The 21,931-nt window shown below is 47.8% G+C and overlaps 2 protein-coding genes across 25 annotated transcripts in view; both read left to right on the plus strand.

Moving 5' to 3' along the window:
- Nucleotides 1-21,931, plus strand: part of LOC149346609 (uncharacterized) — a 58,519-nt gene that overhangs the window by 10,526 nt on the left and 26,062 nt on the right. For 11 of the 24 annotated variants that reach the window (XR_016292427.1, XR_016292426.1, XR_016292428.1 and 8 more), the window contains 6 exons: nt 2,023-2,154; nt 4,067-4,184; nt 8,286-8,416; nt 11,767-11,969; nt 17,172-17,311; nt 21,431-21,630. Coding sequence is in view for 15 of the 24 variants with exons in the window: in XM_089586525.1 (XP_089442651.1) it covers nt 21,446-21,630 (185 nt within the window). In the remaining 9 variants the exon portion in view is untranslated. Of the gene's footprint in view, nt 1-2,022; nt 2,155-4,066; nt 4,185-8,285; nt 8,417-8,609; nt 8,693-11,766; nt 11,970-17,171; nt 17,312-19,379; nt 20,323-21,430; nt 21,631-21,931 lie in introns of those variants that run through there. The other 13 variants (XM_089586520.1, XM_089586526.1, XM_089586530.1 and 10 more) reach the window with 9 other exon arrangements.
- LOC149346611 (uncharacterized) lies at nt 11,980-15,259 on the plus strand. The gene has a single exon (XM_089586516.1). It carries the CDS (start codon nt 12,522-12,524, stop codon nt 13,755-13,757), a length of 1,236 nt encoding a protein of 411 aa, XP_089442642.1. The 5' UTR covers nt 11,980-12,521; the 3' UTR covers nt 13,758-15,259.

Genomic DNA, 21,931 nt, shown 5'->3' on the forward strand with positions numbered 1-21,931 from the left:
CAGTGCACGTTAAAGAACTTCAGGTGGTCGAAATTTCCGGAGCCTTCATAGCCGTGTTCCTCATAGCCTCAGTTACTTTGGGACGTTAAACGCCCATAAAGACATAAAGCGAAACCGCTCAGCGTGACTAAGATATCCGCTGGCAAAATGAATGATATACTGAGCATTTGCTTCCGTGAAAACCATGCACAGCCTCAATTGACCATAAGACTAGACTGGAAACTAGGCTGGCTGATTAGCTTCCTCAAGCGATTCCTAGAGCAGTCCTAGATGCTAAAATTCTTGCAGCTAAAGTTCCTCGGTGAAAGTCAGCAGCAGTATATGTGCTGACAGAACTACGACTTATTTCGGGTCGCTAATGCTGCCACATAAAAGGCATATTAGGTCTCTTTATCGAAATCGTGTCCTGCAGCGCTTTTCAGGGCAGATGTGGGAGTCTGGAACCTGGAGAGCAGAGAGGCGTCTGTTTTCCTGCTTGTATTGGCGTTCGAGGCTTTGCAGCAGCATGTGCACCCATTGGGTACAGACTATCGCGCATTCTTCTGCCCCACAGACGTACAGTGTTTTTTTAGGTATAGAGCCCAAGTGGTCTGCTTCTGAACCTTAAGTCCGCAACCTAACCGAGCCCTCCCAAACGTATATTACTGTCAAATGTGTTTAACATCCCCGCTACAGGGCTTGGAAGCAAACCCCTTGGGCTGTATATTTTTGACAAACTTTTCTTGTTTCGTCCGTCAATTGAGGGTGCACTTGTGAACAGCTAGATCGGTGAGATGACTGAGCACACGCACATACAACTGCTCAAAGAGTATCATCGAAGGATTCTTGCGGCAGTTTAAAAATTTTAGTCCACACACCTCAACACATTGCGCTTGGCACAAGGTCCTTGGCTGCTTATGTGTAATAATACCAAACACACCCTTTAAGGATGCCGTTCTGCCTCAGTGCGTTGGGTGAGGCACTAAGTTCTACCTTGATCACAACGAGCTCAACGAAGCATCGCTAAAAAAAGGCTTGTAAAAATAGCGCGCTAAAAGGTACCTTAACGGAGCGATGATCTTTTACGCCTGTTATTTGGTTGCATGTTCAGGTTCTTTTGGATGTCTGATAATTATTCCTTCCAGTTTCCTTCTTGGTTTTGTTCGCGAGTATTTTAACAAGTTGGTTGAAGAGTTTGTTGTTGGCCTAATTCCGTTTGCAATTCGGAGAATTGGAGCAGTAAAACTTCGCAACATCTTTTATGTTGCTTTGTGTTGTATGAGTAACTTGGAACATTTATGGGGTTCATGAAACTCTGACCGGCTCATATGCAAGTATTTAAAAAGAAGGAACATAAATGGCCAAGTGTTGCATTCAAGGAATGGTTATCAGCTGTCGCTAGATATTGGTATAAAGCTTAATCCTGCGCGTGGCTTCCAACCAGGGCAAAACACATTTCTAGAACAACCGAATGCGTGTTCCGCAGCTTCCAAGTTGCTGAGACCAGGAAGGCCAGAAAAAAGGCAACGAAGGCCTATGAGTTTAACTGCACATGCTTACATTCACACCAACTTTGCGCAATAGAGTTAAAGGCCCCGTTCTGCAGAAAACCCGACGTCGGCGTTGTGAGCAAAAAATAATGCACATAGCACTGGCAGGCAGTTCCCAGGGTGCAACCTAGGAGGCAAGTAAGCCACCCAGGTGGCGTGACCTTGAGGTTTCATCACTACCTGCCCATCGAATAGTGAGCAAACTGCCCACCGTGGCAGGTGGCAATTCAAATAATGGTTGGTCGGTTGGGCATAGCAATCTTGGCCGGAGAAGGCGCAGTAATTTGGCGGGTTTCCATCACGATCAGCATGACAACTCTCCAAGCCAACGTCACCAGAAGTAATGGCATGGGACAAAATTAATCGGAAACGAGAGAAAACGCCTGTGGGTCCGTCGTTGATTCCTGCCCTTTTTCTTAGGGCTTTTGATCTGTTCCCGTGATTATGCCTCAACGTAGCCACGATGGAGACTTACGCTAGGTTTTTTGCGCAGGTAACGAGACGTTGAATCTCATTGGGTCGTGTGGAATACCTGCGCCGCGTTTGGACCACTTCCCCAGCGAAGCGTCTCCACTCAGTCTTCGTTTCACTACAGCGGTTCGGTGTTCGATGGCAGGTACGCAAGGTAAGAAAGCGACAAGACATCCAGCCAGCATATTACTGGGAAAAACTGAACAGAATTGATGCATTATTCTGCAGTGCTGAATGGCCTGTAGAAAAAACCTGGATTGCCTGTTGTTGGCTGTTGTTGGCCATCCAGGTGGTTTACAGTGGCCAACTAGTAGAAAAATGCAGATATTTGCGTAGGCGAGTGCCAGTTACAGCACTCAAACTATTTATCATCGCATTCACCTACTCGCACAAAGGAATTAGTAAGCGTTTGGAAGGTCAAGGAATTGAATCCCGGCGGAGTCGGCAGCATTGCACTGCATGCAGCAGGAGTATCCGTGTTGGAACCCTACCGCGGCGGCCCCGTTTCGATGGAGGCGAAACAACGCGGCCGTATGCTGCCGATTTAGTGAACGCTACAGGTCCCCAAGGTGGTCGAAATTTTTCCGGGGACCCCCGTTTTGCGCAGCTCTTTTTTCCTCAATTTCTTTTCTCACTGCCTTCTTTATCCCTTCCCTCACTGCGCGGTTCGGGTGTTCACCGAGGTATGTAAGACAGTTTTTGCCTCAAAACAAGTTTAAGGCGGAATCCTGTAATAGCTCATACTGTCGGCTCGCACTATAGCTGTCCATCAAACTGGTGACGGGTGTTCACCAAGATATGTGAGACAGTTACTCCGTCATTTCCTTTCCTCAAATATAATTTTCATTTTCTTCATTACCCACCTCTTCTAATTCTTGTTTCACTCCCACTTCCTGCCTTCCTATATGGTGCGGCTCAGGTGTCCACCTAGATGAAAATTACTGTGCCATTTCCTTACCTCAAAAATTCCTTGTGTTCAAAGGTGTTTCCAACCTGTTTCCAACCGTGGAGTCCCTGGCAGCGCTGCAACACGATATCGCGTTCCACTCCTAAAGGCGTCATTATGCGTCTTAAGCGTCATTAATTTCTAATTAGTCACTGATCAGTAATTGTTTACGAATTAGTAAACAGTCATGATTGGTAATTAGTCACTAGTATTTCCTCAAATATTGGGTGTGACTTCATCCAGTGGTGACGTCACCAGTGCCACAGAGGCAGTGAAAGTGGTGCGGAAAACGCTTTCGCCCCTACGCACATTAGAGAGCCTAAGTGCCCCGCGATTTTTTCAATCTTTCAATTGGAAAACGCACTGCATGCTACGTGCGACATCAAAGCCTCTTAAATCGAAAAGCGCGTGCTCGAAATTTCAAGCGGTGACGTCACCAGTGCCACAGAGGCAGTGAAAGTGGTGCGGAAAACGCTTTCGCCCCTACGCACATTAGAGAGCCTAAGTGCCCCGCGATTTTTTCAATCTTTCAATTGGAAAACGCACTGCATGCTACGTGCGACATCAAAGCCTCTTAAATCGAAACGCGCGTGCTCGAAATTTCAAGCGCTTCACTTTCTTCTCCGCCGTAACACACTCGCAATTTTGTAATGTGAAACCCGGCACTGCGGAACAAAATGACAAGGCTTTTCCCGCGTTTTCTTTTTTGTCCATAGGCAGAAGGAAAATGCCAGGCGCCTTCATTTATAAGTGTTTGGAGACGCAGAAATCTGCGCCTGCCTTTTGGTGTGCACCTATGAAGTACAAAAAATTGGACATTCAAGGCCCTCCGAGTGCCTAAGCATGAAAGGAGCTTCCAGAGGCCGCGGAGTATTGGTGGCTATGAGCTCTTGCTCTGATTCTCCAACGCCATGTCCTAAGTTTACAGTGGTCTGAAGCCGAAAACTTCAAACTTTGTCACTAAGCTCCGTGAAAGCGTCAAGGTTATGCCTCCTTGCCAGACGCTGCCTGTCCTGCCTTAGCACTACGCACTTTAGATTTCGCGCTTGTATTGTTTCATCAGCTTAACTTGACACCGGTGTCACAATGAGGACGCAAAGTTTCTTTTTCCATCTTTCAGGCCTAGCGCGGGCACCAGTCGGCACCGCAGCGACCCGAACATGAGCGCCTCCTCCTGATAAAGATGGCTGTGCGACGATGACTGCACCGACATTATTTGAAACTCTTGCATAAACCGGGTAAGTGGCTTGTGTTGAAGCAGCCGGATTCGGGTGTCACGCACTCTTTGAAATGAATATCAAGGAAGGTATTTATGTGTGATAAGATATGAAATATGAAGTGTGATGCTCCACTCCACCGTCACTTCCTTCGAAACAGGTGTAATCCTCTTGCTCTGAGCATTTCAGTAATACATGATGTTTCACCTAAGGCGTTAAACAAATTTTATCGGAAGTCGTGCAGTTGCTTTAGAATGAATTTCTGAAAAATGTGTTAAATTATATGGAACTTGTATTTTGATCCCCCGTTCCACCTTCGCTACCCTCGAAACCCGTGTAGTCCACTTGCTTTGAGCATTTGAGTAATAGACTGTGTTTCCCTTAAGACTTTATGCAATTTTTATCGGATGTCGTGCAGTTGCTTTAGAACAAATTTTGGAAAACTTAAGTGTTAAAATATATGAAACCTGAAGTTTATTGTTCCGTTCCGCCGTGGCTACCTCGGAAACTCGTGTAATCCTTTTGCTCTGAGCATTTGGTATTTCACCTAAAAGTTTACACAATTTTTAAACATACGCTTTTTTTAGTTAGAAGAGCACTTTTCCGGCATAGCATTGTCAGGAGTGCAGTACATCAGAATACAGATAAGATGTGCTAACCAACAGCCTGGTTAACTAATATTTAATAGTTAACATTTTATCTAAATTACTGCTAGGCTGGTTAATTATTGAGAGGCGTTTAGCCCACCCTAAGTGATATCCAAATCAGTTTTTAGAATTTTGAAAAGGTGGTTACCCTCGGTGCTTTGGCACATCAAATTTTGGGTATATTGTTCCAAAATACCTGTGCTTTCAAAAAGCCTGTAGGCAAAGGAACTCGTTCTATGCACGTAACTCGCCGAAATAGCCAAAATTTGTTGGGTCACAGCGTCGACGGTAGTTGTGCTTTCGAAATTCTAAAAACTTTTATGGATATTATTTACAGTGGGCTAAACGCCTCTCAATTATTTAAGTCTTACAGTAATAGTAAAAAAGCTAACTATTCAATATTAACCGTCCTGCTAGTAGTTCAGCTGTATCCTAATTAATGCGCTACCACTGACAATGCTGTATCAAAAACAGCACGCTTCTAACTAGAAAATCCTATTTTTAAAAATTATGGGAAGTCTCGGGGTGACACGCCATGTATAATAAGGTTTTGCATAGGCTGGAAGACAATATAAAAACGCAGCAAAAGAACTAGAACCATCAAAAGTATCCGCACCCTGAACATGCCAGCTGGCATTCGGTAAAGCAGGCCATTATTAGATGGCTTCAACGGATGAACAGCAGTTTGGATTTTATTTCGAGCCTGTCAAGACCGAAAGCTTTCAAAGGGAAAGTATATGCTGGAACGTTTCGTATGCGCGACGCATATAGAATTAAGGACGTGCGTGTTGAAGACATGTGGAAACATTACGCTTTACAAATAATTCTTGTATGCTTTCACGTACTTCTCGTTTTGTAAACACATAAATAGCTTCCCCTCGCCTCTTTATTTCATTACATTCCCTGTTTCATAGAATATTTTCTCCAGTGTCACTGAGTTCAGTATTTTTTTCACATTCCCGGTCTTGAATTGTGGATGCCTGCAGGGATGCTTGAGCCACTCAAAATTATAGGGAGGTGACACTTCTCGTGACACGCCACTGCACAAAACTGCAGTTATGAAATTTCAGGCACCATTATTTCTCGCACCAGCAGTTGCTGGCCAATTTTTCTAACGTGTTATCTCAACGCCTGCCTTCAAAGAGCACAGCGCTGGGAAGCCCGAAGCACTTCGCAAGTTTGCTTGCTGAGGGAAAAAACGTTTTTTGCAGTCAGATGCGGGCCTGTAAATTCCTAACTAGTCATTGTAGTGCTGTACTAAGAGTCGATGTTTATGAAATGTTCGATGCCTTCATACCGGTGTTTTTTTTCTGCTAAGGCCCTTACAGTGCACCGAAGCAAGTGTGAAAGCAGATCACACATGCGAGCTAAAGACGATTGTCCGTACGCTGGCGTGGTTCGGAAGTTATCGCTTTCATTTACACCGACCAGTACCAGTGAACTTTCCCTTTCATTAGGGCTAATCTCTCCAAATCATTGCGCAAGAATGACTACCAAGTCGGTGCCTAAGGAGAAGTACTTTGCTTAGCTGTTTCACAATAACAAAATCCGTTGGGAACCCTTAGACCAAGTAGGGCAAGATTTATCTGACGATGGCTTTACTCCGTTCTATAGATCTTTTTTCTCTCACCTGAATTTTGACAGCGGCGAAACTGAAGAGGCCCGTATACGTGCGATGTCAGTGCCCGTTATTAAAGACCCCAGGTGGTCAAAATCTCCCGAGCCCTTCACTACAGCCATAGCCCGAGTCACTTCGTGACGTTAAACCCACACAAACCATAAAAAAGGATGTATTCATAAAACTTCATTACGCGTAGCCACGTCTGCAATTTTAGAACTTCCGCTGCTTAAACACAACTATGATCTTGCTCAGTTACGCATCCTTCTTTGTAATCAGTATCTCTCATCGAGTAATTGACTCTGCCATCGACACTGCTGACGATGACAGTAACGAAATGACTCTTGCTGGTGTTAACAGCGTTCGTCCTTGTGTCTTTCCATACGTCCTTGTTGTTTGAAGCACTTCTTAAAATGACCTAACTTCTTAAAAACCTTTTTCACTTCTTAAAAACCTCATGTAGCTAACACGAATTATACCGCAGTATCAAGTGGGAAAACAATATTTTTTTGTAGTCACGACACATTTTTGTAGTATTCTAAAACGTACCTATCACGACAAGCCGTCGTTTGTCCAGACAACATATCTTTGTAGCAGTCCATAGCATTTAATTGGTCACAGATTTAGTAAAGCTCCCTGAGAGCTCCATGTACTCTTCGGGGTTATAGACGATTTACAAATATACTGGGGCTCCTCTGCTCAGGTTACTTTCGATCTGTACAGCCAGCCAAATCTTTTTTTTTAGCGTGAATGGTGGCTGCTTTTTCTGTGCGGCTGCACCTTGTGATGGAGCTAACTTGCAAAAATATTATGTCTGCAAGCAAGAACACCAAGCTGATGCTTAATATTGAGCTTTCCGCATGTGTGCTTCGCAGTAACGCACACAAGCGTAGAAAAGGTGGTGGTTGCGCACTCTTGCAAAACACTTGGTCAGCTGTGCTGGTTAACTGGCCTCACATTGATACGCTTGTGTTGCAGTGCTAGCTGTCTAATGGCTGTTGGCCCGTTTTACGACCTTTGACATCTGTATGTATAGGTGTAAGCTGCACATATGATGGCCACACGTGCACCAGCGTCACAGTTTAGACGCATAAAAATGAGTGGAGACTGCAAAGAGGGATACCAGACGTAAGAGCGTCAGGGTATAACCGTAATAAGAATTTCCTGCAAGAAAGAGCTTATAGTTGTCTAGAGCTGCAGCAGTTAGAGACCGCACGCATAAATCCAGGCTTTGCAGCTCGCGTAGTTACAGCAATCTTTAGCGGTTACCGGCTAGCATACGGTGGAATAAATTGATATAAAAAATTCGCAGTGGCTTAGCTTGGAGGCGCGCGGTGGGACGTCACGCCAGATGGCGCGGCGAGCGCGAGGTCGGTCTCTGTACCTCCTTGGAACTAGTTGCTTTAAATACAGGATAGGATAATTGCTGCTTAATATGAACATTCTGACAGGCATTGGAAGTCTAAGACGCGACAAGCAAGTTGGGACAAAAGTACTCAGATTGATTTCCAACTGCTGACAGCACTATTGAGAACATGACTGTATGTAAGGTTTCTTAGGTGTGGGCCCCAAAGTGTTCCATTATGGTATAAAAGCAGAAAGAGTTCTCTTTGAATCATAAACCTCTATAAATTTCTTGTAAAGAGCATCATATCAAAGCATGTCTTTTTTAAGTGTCCTTTTCTTACTGTCAAAAAAAAACCTTGGCACCCTTCCGGTTGACATTATCGCACCAAGCAAACCTTGAGGTGCAAACGGAATGATGTGACGACTTCTTCCTTCTTTTTCGCATTTGGAGCCGGTGTACTTTTTCTTACTTCATACTGATGAACTCCCTTCACATTCTTCCACTTGCAGAATGGCCAGCCTCGCCACTATCCTCCATGGAAAATGCACTGGGAGTGATCTGTAAGGCGTCCAGGACTGCAGCCACTACAAGAGCCATAGTGGAGACAGCGCCACAACCTTCCTCTTACAGCAAGAGCCCGGTGAGCGATTTCTGGCTATGCCGTTTCCTGATTCATAGGCATGGCCTGCAGGCATGTCGCCGGGACGAACCGGATAGAACAAGGCTATTATAGCGAGAATTCACTGACATCACAGCGGCCGCTTTTTTGTTGCCTGTGGAGAAAAGCGATAGGCTGCGAGCGTGTCTGATGTTATCATCGCCTCCTGCTCCAGCCTGTTCTGCTGAAACTGCGCAATGGACAACTTGGCCCCCGTGACGTCACGTGTTCACCCCCTCAACATGGTCACAAAAGCAGGTGATTTTACTAAGCGCATTTTCATTCTGCCAATTTAGCATCTTATAAAGCAACCTCTGCGATTATTGCACTGTAAAATCAGGTGAACTGAAGGTTATCAAGCAGCCCTTCAGTTCCAGCGATCAGTTTTATTGGAATCCCCTGCAACCTTCGATGCTTTATTTCCAAAAATGCTTCAAAGATCGGGAAATGTGGCTAGCAGGGATGCGCAAGTACTTGACAGCGCGCTGCTGTATACGCAAAAATACGTTGCTAATAGCTCCTATTAGCCAACCAAATACTGAGTACTTACCCTGTCGCATCCACGAGAGTACGATTCGAAAACAAGGTGTAAAGACAGCTAATGCAAAAATACTTCCTGTTTCATTGTACTCCTTGTGGGTATCCACAAAACGCAAGGGAGAGGGGATTTAATGGTATAGAAAATAGAAGAGGACAGAGACAAACACCAACGCTAGCTGCAAAACGGGGATTTCAACTTTCGCTCTGCTTGTTTGTTCTTCCAACGGGTAGGGCAGGAATTCCCTCAAAGTGGAGTTGAGGTATCCACCCACCAAATGAGCCAATTACTGCTCCTTTCCTTTCCTCAGAAACAACAGAGAGCGAAGACTGCGAATAAGACTAGAGTTGGAACTAGACGACCCAATTTGCTTTGTGCAAGTAGGCCGAGAGGCACAGATCTCTCTCTCCCAGCAGTTTCATCGTGATGGAGTAATTCACGCTATCATCATTTTCACCATATTCACGCTATCAATCAGGTTATGGAGAAATGCGCAGAATATAACCAGCCTTTATATATAGCTTTCATTCATTACGAGAAAGCATTCGACTCAGTAGAAACCTCAGCAGTCATGCAGGCATTGCGGATTCAGGGTGTAGAAAAGTGTTATGTGAAAATATTGGGAGATATTTATAACGATTGCACAGCTACCATAGTTCTCTACAAAGTCAGCCAAAAATTCTAATAAGGAAAGGTGTCCGGCAGGTAGACACAATCTTGCCTATGTTATTCACTGTCTGTTTTCATGAGGTATTCCGGGGCTTGAAATGGGAACAGTTGGGGATAAGGGTTAATGGAGAATATTTAAGTAATCTGCGATTTGCTGATGACATTGCCTTGCTAAGTCACTCAGGACGTGAACACCAAAGCATGATCTATGAATTAGACAGGCAGAGAAGAACGGTGGGGCTAAAAATTAACGTGCAGAAAACCAAAGTAATATCAAACAGTCTAGCAACAGAACAGCAGTTTGCAATTGATGGCACGGTGCTGGAAGTAGTAAGGGAATGTGTGTCTATTTAGGGCAGGTAGTGACAGCTGATCCAGTTCATGCGAAGGAAATAACTAGAAGAATAAGAAAGGGGTGGAGGGCATATGGCAGGTTCTCTATAATCATGAATGGCAGTTTACCAATATCCCTCAAGAGAACGCATGCAAAAGCTGTATCTTTTGCATACTTTTCTCCAATCCAGCGGATAGCGCTGCGAAATCTTGACAGCACAGGCGGCATAGAATTGCGGAGAAACTCCCGCGCGCAACCTTTAGATATGCTTTTCGCAGCGGTTGATGTATCGAAGGGACGTCCGTAACATTTCCTGAGGATTTAAAGCCTGCTGCTTGTCCATTGTTACATGCCATTAATGCGCGTGGAACATCCTCATAGGCTGCCACCTCAGCACGGTCTTCAAGCCCCCCTGAAATAAGGCTGGTGCAGTAGGTTACAAGTTTACAAACTACACAAAATTTGCTGGTCTCTTTCCTCTGCCATTATTTCTAGTTACTAAAATCTCGTTTTAAAGCGAAAGCTTGACTACACCATTTTCTGCGAGTTTCACCGGCTCCATCACTTTGACCTTCGGCGACCTTCAGCCACTCCTGAGATGGGCAGAAATCGATGAAGTGCTCGAGCTTTGAAAGCAAGCGAAAGGCGCATAACTGGCACCCCTGGGACAGTAAAGACCTTAAGCTATGTGACGTGACGTGACAGTAGTGACAGACGTGTGCTACATCCGCATTCATAAAGTTGTTGCAGAAACGCGGCACTAGGCGAAGCGCTAAATCCGCCAGTCTGTTGTGCGATATCAGTGCTCCCTAAAGGTCCAAGGAAGTCGAAATTATTCCGGTGACCTACGGCATCTATTTCATCCTTTATTCTCTCACTCCTGCATTCCTTCGCTTACAGCGCTGTTCGAGTGTCCACCGAGATATGTTAGACCATCTTTTCCTTCTTCAAAACCAAGTTTCAATTTTCATTTCTATAGACCTTCGGCGTTTATTGTGTTCATAAGCGTTGACAGCGTTCTTGACTAACCAAACGAAGAGTGCATAACTCGCTCCCTGGGTCAGCAGACGCCTCAATCGCGATTTGAGGTGCGTGGCGTGGCGGGGGTTAGAAAGGGATGTGGGTTGCATGCGTTAGCACTGACAATGCTGAGGCAGACACGTGGTATTACAGCATTAAACCACAGCGTTCATTAGGGCGGAATTGCACTGGGTTAGCAACTCTGGAATGTCGCCTCCATCGAAGTTTTATCCCGGCTGCTGCGGTTGACTTTCGATGGAGGCGAAATTCTAGAGACCCGAGTACACTGCGAAATCAGTGCACGTTAATGATCCTAGGTGGTCGATATTCCCGTAGCCCTTCGTACAGCGTCCTTCATAGCCTGCGTTGCCTTCTGACGTTAAACCACCATGTACCAAACCAAACCTCTCGCGATCAACCATTCATTTACCTGCCACCTGCCAGGGTGGCAGGGCGCGCTTGCTGCCAATCCAGTTCTCCGAACGCACTCAACATTCCCGATACACCACAGGTTCGCTCTCTAAGCAGTTAAACCGCCGCTACTTTTTTTCATATAGTAACTGTAGTACTACAATCTCCTTTACTCGGCTGGCTCATGTGAGCAATGGGCAAGCACCGGCCGCATTCAGTACAATAAATTGAGCAAGCGTCGTTTATATACTCACGAGCAGCTCTCATACGGCATTGGTTCTTCAAACACCAGAGCGTCATGGCATTTACAGAAGAAATGATTATTCTCGACGCCATGAACAATCAACCATTTTTCTGCAGATGGCTGGGCCAAATTTGAGAAGCATGTCCCCGCGTCCGTCCGAAGCAGGAACACCATGCAGCCGGAGGACGGGAAGCCCCTCGGTGTCATCCATCACGTGCGTGGTGAGGCCTCACGTTCCCGCTTCATGACCTCCGCTGCCATGTGGGACCATGCGGTGACCTCCATGAGTGGAAGCTTTTGGTCCAACTCGACACCCAAGGTAAGCATGCATGTCAACTTCTTCCAGAGGCAATGCATAATTCCTCCCGCATGTGATCTAAGTCAGTATGAGACTGAGCATACTGGCACGCATTGTGCGAAAGGATTTGTGTCGCTGGCATGTTAGATGGCCTTGAATTCGTTACCGCGCGGCTGGCTTGTCTTAATGACTGGAATTCGACTAATGCATCCTACCAAAGGTTCGAGGTGTATTCGAGAGCCCCAGGAAGTGACACGGCCGTGAGGGCGACAAAGCACGACGTAAGCACTCTGTGCAGATTAGGTAAATTGAGAGTTGTACAAACTTGACTCGGGAGTTCCCGAGGCAAAAATTCCAAGCAAAAAAGAAGGTACCCGAAAGCAAGATATTGTTACCGAAGGACCGTGAACGAAGAAGTGGCGGTGCGCTGAACGACGACGACGTTGACAGTTTGTAGCTGGGCCCTCGGTGTCTGAGCTGTGTGCTGGCCATCTCAGAGCAGCCGCCAACACAGACTTACCGCCGTAACATCCCCGTAACATCTTTTGGTGGAGGTCGCGGGTTCGAGCCGACATGCCGACGACCCGACGAGCCGACGAGACGACGGGCCGAACGGGTGAGATGACTACCGACCCGGCCCCTCCGTCTGCGCCTGCCACGCCAACTGTCGTCGTAGCCCACCCTCGCGACCCGGGCACATTCTGCGGTACAGATGGCGTGGATGTCGAGGACTGGCTCTCGCTCTATGAGCGTGTTAGCCAGCACAACAGGTGGGACGCCACGCTGATGCTGGCCAATGTGATATTTTATCTTGCCGGCACCGCACGCGTGTGGTTCGAAACCCACGAAGAAGAGATTGCCACGTGGGATGCCTGTAAGCAGAAGCTCCGCGACCTGTTTGGGAAACCAGTTGGCCGTCAGCTTGCTGCCAAAAAAGAACTTTCAGCTCGCGCCCAAACGGCCACCGAATCATATATTACATACATTCAAGACGTCTTGGCACTGTGCCGAAAGGTCCATCACAACATGACCGAGGACGATAACGTAGGCCAGATTCTTCAAGGCATTGCCGACGATGCCTTCCACCTTCTTCTATGCCGGGACTGCTCTACGGTTGACTCCGTTCTGCAGGTGTGTCGACGCTTCGAGCAGGCCAAGCACCGGCGCATTGCACACCGCTTTGATCGCCTGCCTAACACCGCTGCCAGTTCCACGTGCGAGGATCTGCCGACATTGAGGCAGCCTTCAAACCCCGACAACGTGACTCGCATCGTGCGCCGTGAACTGGAGGTCCTGGCTCCTGTTACGACCAACGCGCCCTCGTCGGACAACACCCTGGCCACAATATCCGTTATTCAAGCTGTCGTCCGCCAGGAGGTCGCCAACTTGGGCATGCCCTCCAGCCATCGTCCCGTCGAACCACGGAGTGCGAGCCCCATCTCTCCCGCGGTCGCTACTGCTACGGCCCGCAACACCTTCGTCCCAAGTTACACAAGGTATCGCAATCCCGATGAGTGGCGTACTCCTGACGACCGGCCGATCTGCTTTACGTGCTCGCGCGTAGGCCACATCTCTCGCCACTGCCGCAGCCGTTGGTCCGCACCTCCCCGACCTTTGCCCTACGTCGACCGCCGTTATGACTATGGACCCCGCCGCTTCACGCCTCGGAATGACCCACCCAGCGCCGAGTCCACACCGCCTCCTCGCAGAACCAGCCGCTCTCCCTCTCCGACAGCCCACCGTTCTCGCTCACCTCTTCCGCACCGCAGTTACTCACCGTCCTCTGCAGGCCGCTTCGCGGGAAACTAGCCAGTGCAGCTCCCGGAGGTGATGCTGCATTGGTGCCCCGACCTGAAAATCCTCTACTGACCCAGCCTTCGCCCTGTAATCTGCTCGACGTTTTTGTGGACGGTGTTCCTGTTTCTGCCCTCATTGACACTGGTGCCCAAGTCTCGGTTCTTAGCTCATCCTTTTTCCGTCGCCTCAAAAAAGTTCAGACCCCTGCCGCTTCGCCCACCGTTCGCGTTGCCGATGGCAGCACTGCTGCCGTCACTGGCTTGTGCACTGCCCGCGTCACTCTTGCCGGTCATAACATCCCAGTTTTGTTCACCGTCCTCGAACACTGCCCTCACAATGTGATCCTTGGTCTAGACTTTCTAACCGCTCACTCTGCCCTTATCGACTGCTCCAGCGGCCTTCTACGATTGGACCTGCCTCTCAGCTCAGCCGACACACCCTCAAGCTCCACGCCCCGCCTTCGCTCCACCGAGTACGCTCGCCTGCCCCCCGACTCTGCCGTTTATCTGCCAATGTCACCATTTCCTGCGGTTCCTGATGGGGATTATCTTGCCTGCCCACTCGCCGATGTCGTTCTCTCTCGCAATGTTGTTCTTCTGCACCTCATTGTGAGCGTCACCAAGAATAGCACCTACCTCCCGTCCTCAACTTCAGCTTGTCACCACAAGTTCTTCCTGCAGGCATATCGCTTGCTCCTTTGTCTTCTCTCACCGACTGTACGGTCACTGCTCTCTCACCTGGACCGCCTTCTACTGTCTCTCAAGCGCCCGACATTCCGTCCAACATTCCGCAATCCATTTCTGCGATGATCGCTTCTGCTCCTCTGGGTCAAACATCGGTAGTGACTCACCGTATTGACACCGGCGATGCAAGACCTATACACCGGAGGCCTTATCATGTGTCGCTACCAGAGCGCCAGGTCATCCAGCGGGAGGTGGACAAGATGTTGGCCAACGATATCATCGAGCCTTCAAACAGCCCTTGGGCATCTCCTGTCGTGCTCGTGAAAAAGAAAGACCAAACTTGGCGGTTTTGCGTCGACTATCGTCATCTCAACAAGGTCACGAAGAAAGACGTCTATCCCCTTCCGCGCATAGATGATGCCCGGGACTGTTTACATGGCGCCCGCTACTTTTTTTCCATCGACCTTCGTAGCGGGTATTGGCAAATCTCTGTTGACGCAAGAGACCGCGAGAAAACAGCTTTCGTCACCCCTGATGGCCTTTACCAATTTAAGGTCATGCCCTTCGGCCTTTGTAACGCCCCTGCCACATTTGAACGGATGATGGATTCGTTACTCCGGGGCTTCAAGTGGACGACCTGTCTTTGTTACTTAGATGATGTAATTGTTTTCTCGCCCTCTTTTGAAACCCACCTGCTTCGCCTTTCGTCCATCTTGGCACTTTTCCGCCGCGCAGGTCTCAGCAGGTCAAGTTCGGCGCAGGCCGAACTCAAAGTCCTCGGCCATTTGGTGAATGCGAGTGGCATACAACCTGACCCTGATAAAGTTCGTGCCGTCAGTGCTTTTCCCTGTCCCCGCTCGCCCAGCGATGTCCGCAGCTTCATCGGTCTCTGTTCCTACTTTCGCCGGTTCGTCGCGAACTTCGCAGCCGTCGCTCGCCCTCTCACCAATCTATTGCAGAAAGGCGTTCCTTTTTCCTGGGGACCAGAGCAGGCTACTGCATTCTCCAGCCTTATCGCCGTCCTCACTAACCCTCCTGTATTGGCCCATTTCAACCCGTCTGCCCCGACTGAACTTCGCACTGATGCCAGTGGTCACGGAATTGGCGCCATCCTTGCTCAGCGACAACGCGGCCAGCACTGCGTGATTGCGTACGCCAGCCGTCTTCTTTCTTCCGCCGAGAAGAATTACTCCATCACAGAACGCGAGTGCCTGGCTCTTGTTTGGGCCATTGGAAAATTCCGCGCATATTTGTTTGGCCGCCCATTCACTGTTATCACCGACCACCACGCCCTGTGCTGGCTCTCTCTCTCAAGGACCCTACTGGCCGTCTTGGCCGGTGGGCATTGCGATTGCAAGAATACACCTTTTGCGTGGTTCACAAGTCCGGTCGCCTTCATCAAGATGCAGACTGCCTGTCACGCTATCCCGTCGATCCTCCTTCTACAGACTGTGAGTCGGATGCCTGTGTCCTCTCCATCTCCGACCTCTCCAACATTGCCGACGAACAGCGCTTGGATCCCGCCCTCACCTCTCTCATCGACCGCGTCAGCACCGACCGGCGCGACACTTCTCTGGCCCGGTTTTTGCTCGACGGGAACACGCTGTACCGCCGCAACATGCGACCTGATGGCGCTGAGCACTTGCTCGTTGTTCCCCGACACCTACGTTCCACTATCCTCAAACAACTGCATGACGCCCCTACGGCTGGTCATCTTGGTGTCTCCCGTACGTACGACCGCGTGCGCCGGCGTTTCTTCTGGCCTGGTCTGTACCGCTCCGTCCAACGCTACGTTGCCGCTTGCGACGTCTGTCAGCGCCGTAACAATATCTTCATAGGGTGAGTTGTTATTGCTAGAAAGCAAACTTTCAGGTATGAGCATATTTTGTCTGCATCAACTTGCGAGTGGAGATTGTGAATTTCACTGATCCCACACACTCGCAAATATCTCTGTGCGGAGCGCTTACAGGAACCTCTCCGCGATTTTGCCTTAAAAAAAAAAGGTACCCGTAACAAAGATATCATCATAGGGTGTGTTGTTATTGCTGGAAAGGAAATTTTCAGGTATGAGCATATTTTGTCTGCACCAACTTGCAAGTGCATATTCTTAATTTTGACTGATTCCACATACTCGCAAATATTTCTGTTTGGAGCGCTTAGAAAAAACTGTCTGCTATTTTCGATTTGAAACTTGGACCTTAATTCCGGTTCTCTCCACAGTTCGACGAAACGCTCTCTTTGTGATGAGCGCGGCAATGCCGCTGACTAAGAGAGAAACATTGACCTTAATTCCGGTACGCACCGCAGTTAGACGAAACGCTCTCTCCGTGATGAGCACGGCAATGCCGCTGACTCAGACAGAAACTGGGACGAGAACATTTATAGCGAATATTAACTGCTGAGGGCACTATTGAGCACACGCCTGTATAAGCTTTTCATAAGCGTGAGTTACAGTGTCCCATGTTGGAATAAAACAGAAAACGTGTTCTTTGAATCATAAACCCTAATCAATTTCGTCGAAAGAGCCTAATATCGAAGCTTGCCTTTTTCATGTGTCCTTTCTTAACTGCAAAAAAACCTCGTACTCTCACGGTTTACTTGATTGCACAGAACAAAACACAACGCGCAAACGGAATGATACAATGATCCCTCTTTTTCAAAAACAGAAGTCAAATCATTTGGACCCGGTGTACTTTTTCTTTCCTCATTGTGATGACTGCCCTTCAAAATCGTCCTCATGCAGAATAGCCGGCCTCACCATGATCCTCCACGGAAAATCCACTGGAAGTCCACTAGCTCGCCCGCAATGCATCTTTCGCTGTAGAAGCGACATGAGCCACAGTGGAGACAGCGTCACAGTCTTCGTCTTACAGCAAAGGCCCCGTGAGTTATTTCTGGCTATCCTGTTTAGTGGTTCGTTGGCATGTTCTGCAGGGTTTGTTGCCGGGACGTACCGTATAGATCAAGGGTACTGTAAGGAATATTCACTGATGTCACTGCGGCGCCGTTTTCTTACCTGTGGAGAATAGCGAAAGGCTGGTGGGCGTGTCTTATGTTATCATCGCCTCCTGCTCCAGCCTGCACTGCTGAAACTATGCCCTCGACAACAAAATAGTGCCCGTGAGGTCATTTGATTATTCCCTCAACGTGGTCACAACAGCAGGCAATTTTACCAAGCGCGTTTTTGTTCTGCCAAGTTAGCATCCTGTAAAGCAAACTCAGCGATTATTGCACTGTAAAATGTGGTGAACTGAAGGCGATAAATCAGGCCTCTGATTCGAGCGACCAGTTCTACTGGAATCCACTGCAACATTACCCCTCTACTAAGGGTGAGCAACTCTGCGATTGTATCTAAGTTGACAGGCTCCTTGGTGACACACAAAATGGCATGCGTTTTTCCAGGAAAACTAAAAAGTGCGAATTTCATGGCTGTAAAGATCCTTTTACATGCCGGAGATGGGTGATCCTGTAGCATTGAGATGCTACATTCTTGAGCACTGTACAAAAAAAAACTCCTCCGCGGTCCACGGTTTGTACGCATGCGGAACGCAGAACTTTTGAAGCAGTTTGCTGTGCAGTTTCTTGTGCACGGCGCCTTCCTAACAACATTGACATGCAAGGGATATCCCTACGAAATCTTTACAGGAAATGCGCAGAAACTCTCGCGGATATCATTTAGATATCCTTTTCGCCGCGCTTTCTGTATTTCCTACTCAGTTCTACTTAATTGATGCTTCTGGAGTTTTTCACTCACGGCCCACACCGCCGCCGCCGACACCGGCTTTTCTGCAGCACGGGTTCCTTAACACTATCGCCTTAAAATCTGCATAATTTTTGCGCTGTCAACGCGAGCGTGGAAAAAAAGTCATATGCGAAACAGATATCAGGCTGCAGAAACGGTACATACCTAGGACACACAACGCAAACAATTTGAGCATACATCTACAGAACGAAGAGTTTCTAAGAGGTATACTCCAAATCTAAGGCCCTCGTTTCGAAGCCAGCCTCTGTTGCACGTTGAGCAATATTATTTCACTCATTTATGAATCTTTGATGACACAAACAAGAAACTGGAATGAGTAGGACACGGTGCAGATAACTTCCATTAGTCCACTCAGCCATCTTTCTCGCGAACATTCCGCCGACGTAATGAGAAGTGAGACGGCACGGTGGCTCAGTGGTTATGGAGCTGAGCTGCTTACCCGAAAGAAGCGAATGAGATCTTGGCCGTGGCAGTCGAATTTCGATAGAGGTGAAATTTTAGAGGCCCAGATACTGTGCGATGTCAGTGCATATTAAAGAACCCCAGGTGTTTGAAATTTCCGGAGCCCTTCCCTACAGCGTCTCTCATTGCACGAGTCGCTTTGGGGAGCTAGACCCCATAAACCATTACCGGTAATGAGATGTGATTCGAGTAATCGTCCAAAATATCAGCAAAACCGATTATCCAACGGTTAACATGTCACGACACCTCTGCAGAAAAAATATGCAAGCCAAGTTAGGGCCTGTAATATCGCTGAAACGGTATATACACCGGATAATATATCTGGACTTGCGGCAGACATATCCCGCAGGTACTCGGAGGATTTAGGATATATTCATATGATTCGGATATCCCTGTTGTCTGGTGATCTCACTGCGCAGTTAAAAAAATCTTAGAAATCAAGATCTTGATTAATTTAATCGAAAATGAGGGCACTATGGAACTACATAGGAAATGGAAAACCCAAGGCAGAAAGGAATCGTCGTATGGCAACTGGCTTCACTACTTGAAGTTAGATCTGGGTGTCTCTGAACTTATATATGAGATGTGTGGTAAATGTGAGAAAAAATGAGTCATCTTACACTCTAAGGTGGCCGTGTCCAATCTGGATGCCGATGCAGGCACACACTCTCGATGAGTCGCTAGGGCTTAGAGACAACTAACGTCGTGTGATTAAATCTGTGGCAGGTCAGCAAAAACCGACTGGAAGATTTGTGGCTCAAATGGAGAGTGGTGACGTAAGGTTACAAGTTGAAGGTTAAAAGTCGACCTGAAGGTTAAAACTCATACAGCGAGTTTATAGAAAACGTCATCAATTTTGATGTATTGCACAAAGAAATAAAAAGTACCCCATTTCAAAGAGGGCGCGACCATCTTTCATTTATCGACCATATTGGTGCATATTGATGCGGTGCCTTCTGCTGCACTTGTCTCTTTTCCTCCTCTTTTTCCTCCTAACGCGTTCGGACAAGAATTTTGGAGGTCTTAGGTTGGGATCCGACCGGCGGCATGACATTGCCTTGTATATTTAATGAATTGTCTTTAAGCGAGAAAACAAGTATTAATTTCCCATTGATCAACACCATAAATAAAAAAACATTCCAATGTGGTCCTTGGCTTCAGTGAATGATGGTTTCCTTCATTTATGTCATAACAAGCCGTCTTACCCTGCCCCTTGACTGGTCACCATCACACAGAGGTGATTTATCTTGACCGTATTTATATCCACTTTATTGTTGAATATTTTAAGAGCAAATCATAGTACGCTTACTTGAGACGCATCTAAATGCGTACCGTTAAGTTCATGCGCAGCTGTTGCCAGCAAGGAGTGACGGTGATCACTATTGGTCTTCATCTTGCAGACCAGCCAGCATTGCCTCGGTTCCCGAAGGATGCAACATGCCACTAATCCGTCGTCTGCAATGCTTGCGTCGCGTTTCAAACTGGTTGCTACACTTATAACAGCGTCACTGTCCTCATCACGCTATAGGAGCGGGGTGATTGATTGCCGATCTATGAGATGGCATTGGCATAATCGAGAACCAGAATGTACGGTGGAGACCCGCATATGGGAGGCCAGGAGCGAGCATTTCAGATGTGGATGTTAAGGCTCATGGGTCCGCCTTAATAGATGTACCGCACGTCTGTCACTACAGTCACCTAGCTTAAGGTACGACTGAAGTGTTATCAGTCCCAGGGGGGCCAGTTAAAAACCTTTCGCTTGCTTTCAAAGCTCCCGCTTTTCATCTGTTTCGGCGCAGCTGCGGAGCGGCTCAAGGTTGCCGACGGTCAAAGCGATGGAGCAGGAAAACCTCGCAGAAAATGGTGCAGTAAAACAGATGCTTGGGCAAGTTGGTAACTCATTTTCACCGGAACAGCGCGCACTGAGACACGCACACGAAGGGAGACACGACACACACGAGCGCTGCTCACAGCCATCAGCGCTCGTGTTTGTCGTGTCTCCCTTCGTGTCCGTGTCTTAGAGCGCGCTCTTCCGGTGAAAAGGTGCAGTAACGCTTTCACTTTAAAACGACACTTCGTAAACTAGAAACAATGCCAGTGAAAAGAGGCCAAGAAATTGTTTTTTTACATTTTTATAGGCCTTTGGCGTTCATTGTGTTCACAGCCATTGGTGTTGTAAATATTCGACGCCTATTATTCCAGAGAAAGTAAGTGCGCATAACTGGCTCAATGGGTCAGCAGACACCTCAATCACGCTTTGATGTACGTGGCGGTGGTGAGAAAGAGTTCTTTGCATGCGTTAGTGCTGACAAAATTCTGGCAGGCACGTGGCACTACACCATAAGCCACACCATTCATTGGGGTGGCACTGCAGCAATAGGCCGCTGCGTTCATTGGGTGAGCAACTCTGGAATTTCGCCTCCATTGAAATTCGATCCCGGCTGCTGCGGTTGAATTTCGATGGAGGTGAAATTCTAGAGGCGCGTGTAATGTGCAATGTCAGTGCATGTTAACTTCTCGCCATCAACCATTCATTTCACTGTCACCTGCCAGGGTAGCGGGGCCCCTTTAGTACTACAATTCCCTTTGCTAGGCTGGATTATGTGAGCAATGGGCAAGCACCGGGTCCATTCAATACACTGAATTGAGCAACCGTCTTTTGTATACTCACAAGCAACTCTCATATGCCATTTGTTCCTCAAACACCAGAGCGAGGAGGCTTTTCGAGAAGCATTGATTATTCGCGATGCCATGAACACCCAACCATCTTTCTGCAGATAACTGGGACAAATATGAGAAGCATGTCCCCGCATCAGTCCAGAGCAGGATCTGCTTGCAGCCAGAGCGACGGAAATGGTGCGACCCGTCACGTGCGTAGTGAGGCATCACGTTCCGGCTTCATGACCTTGGCTGCAGTGAAGGCCCCACGTGGTTGCCGCCTTCGAGTGGAAGCCTGTGGTCCGACTCGACACCCAAGGTACGCATTCATGTCAACTTCTCACTGCGGCGACGCATAATTCCTCCTGCACATAGTCTAAGCCAGTATGCGGCTGAGCATATTGGCACGCATTGTGCGAAAGGATGTGTGTCGCTGTCTTGCCACGTGACCTTTAAACTACCGCGCACCTGCCTTGTCTGGATGTAGTGGAAATCGACTAACGCATTATTGGCGAAAAGTTCAAGTCATATTCCAGAGCACCAGGGAGGGACACGGCCCAGAGTGTGATGTAAACATTCTGCAAAGCTTGGAGAAATTGAGAGTTCTACAAACTTTTTTT

The sequence above is a fragment of the Amblyomma mixtum genome, chromosome 4 (assembly GCF_055824585.1).
Source record: "Amblyomma mixtum isolate Tamu chromosome 4, ASM5582458v1, whole genome shotgun sequence".
Taxonomy (NCBI): domain Eukaryota; kingdom Metazoa; phylum Arthropoda; class Arachnida; order Ixodida; family Ixodidae; genus Amblyomma; species Amblyomma mixtum.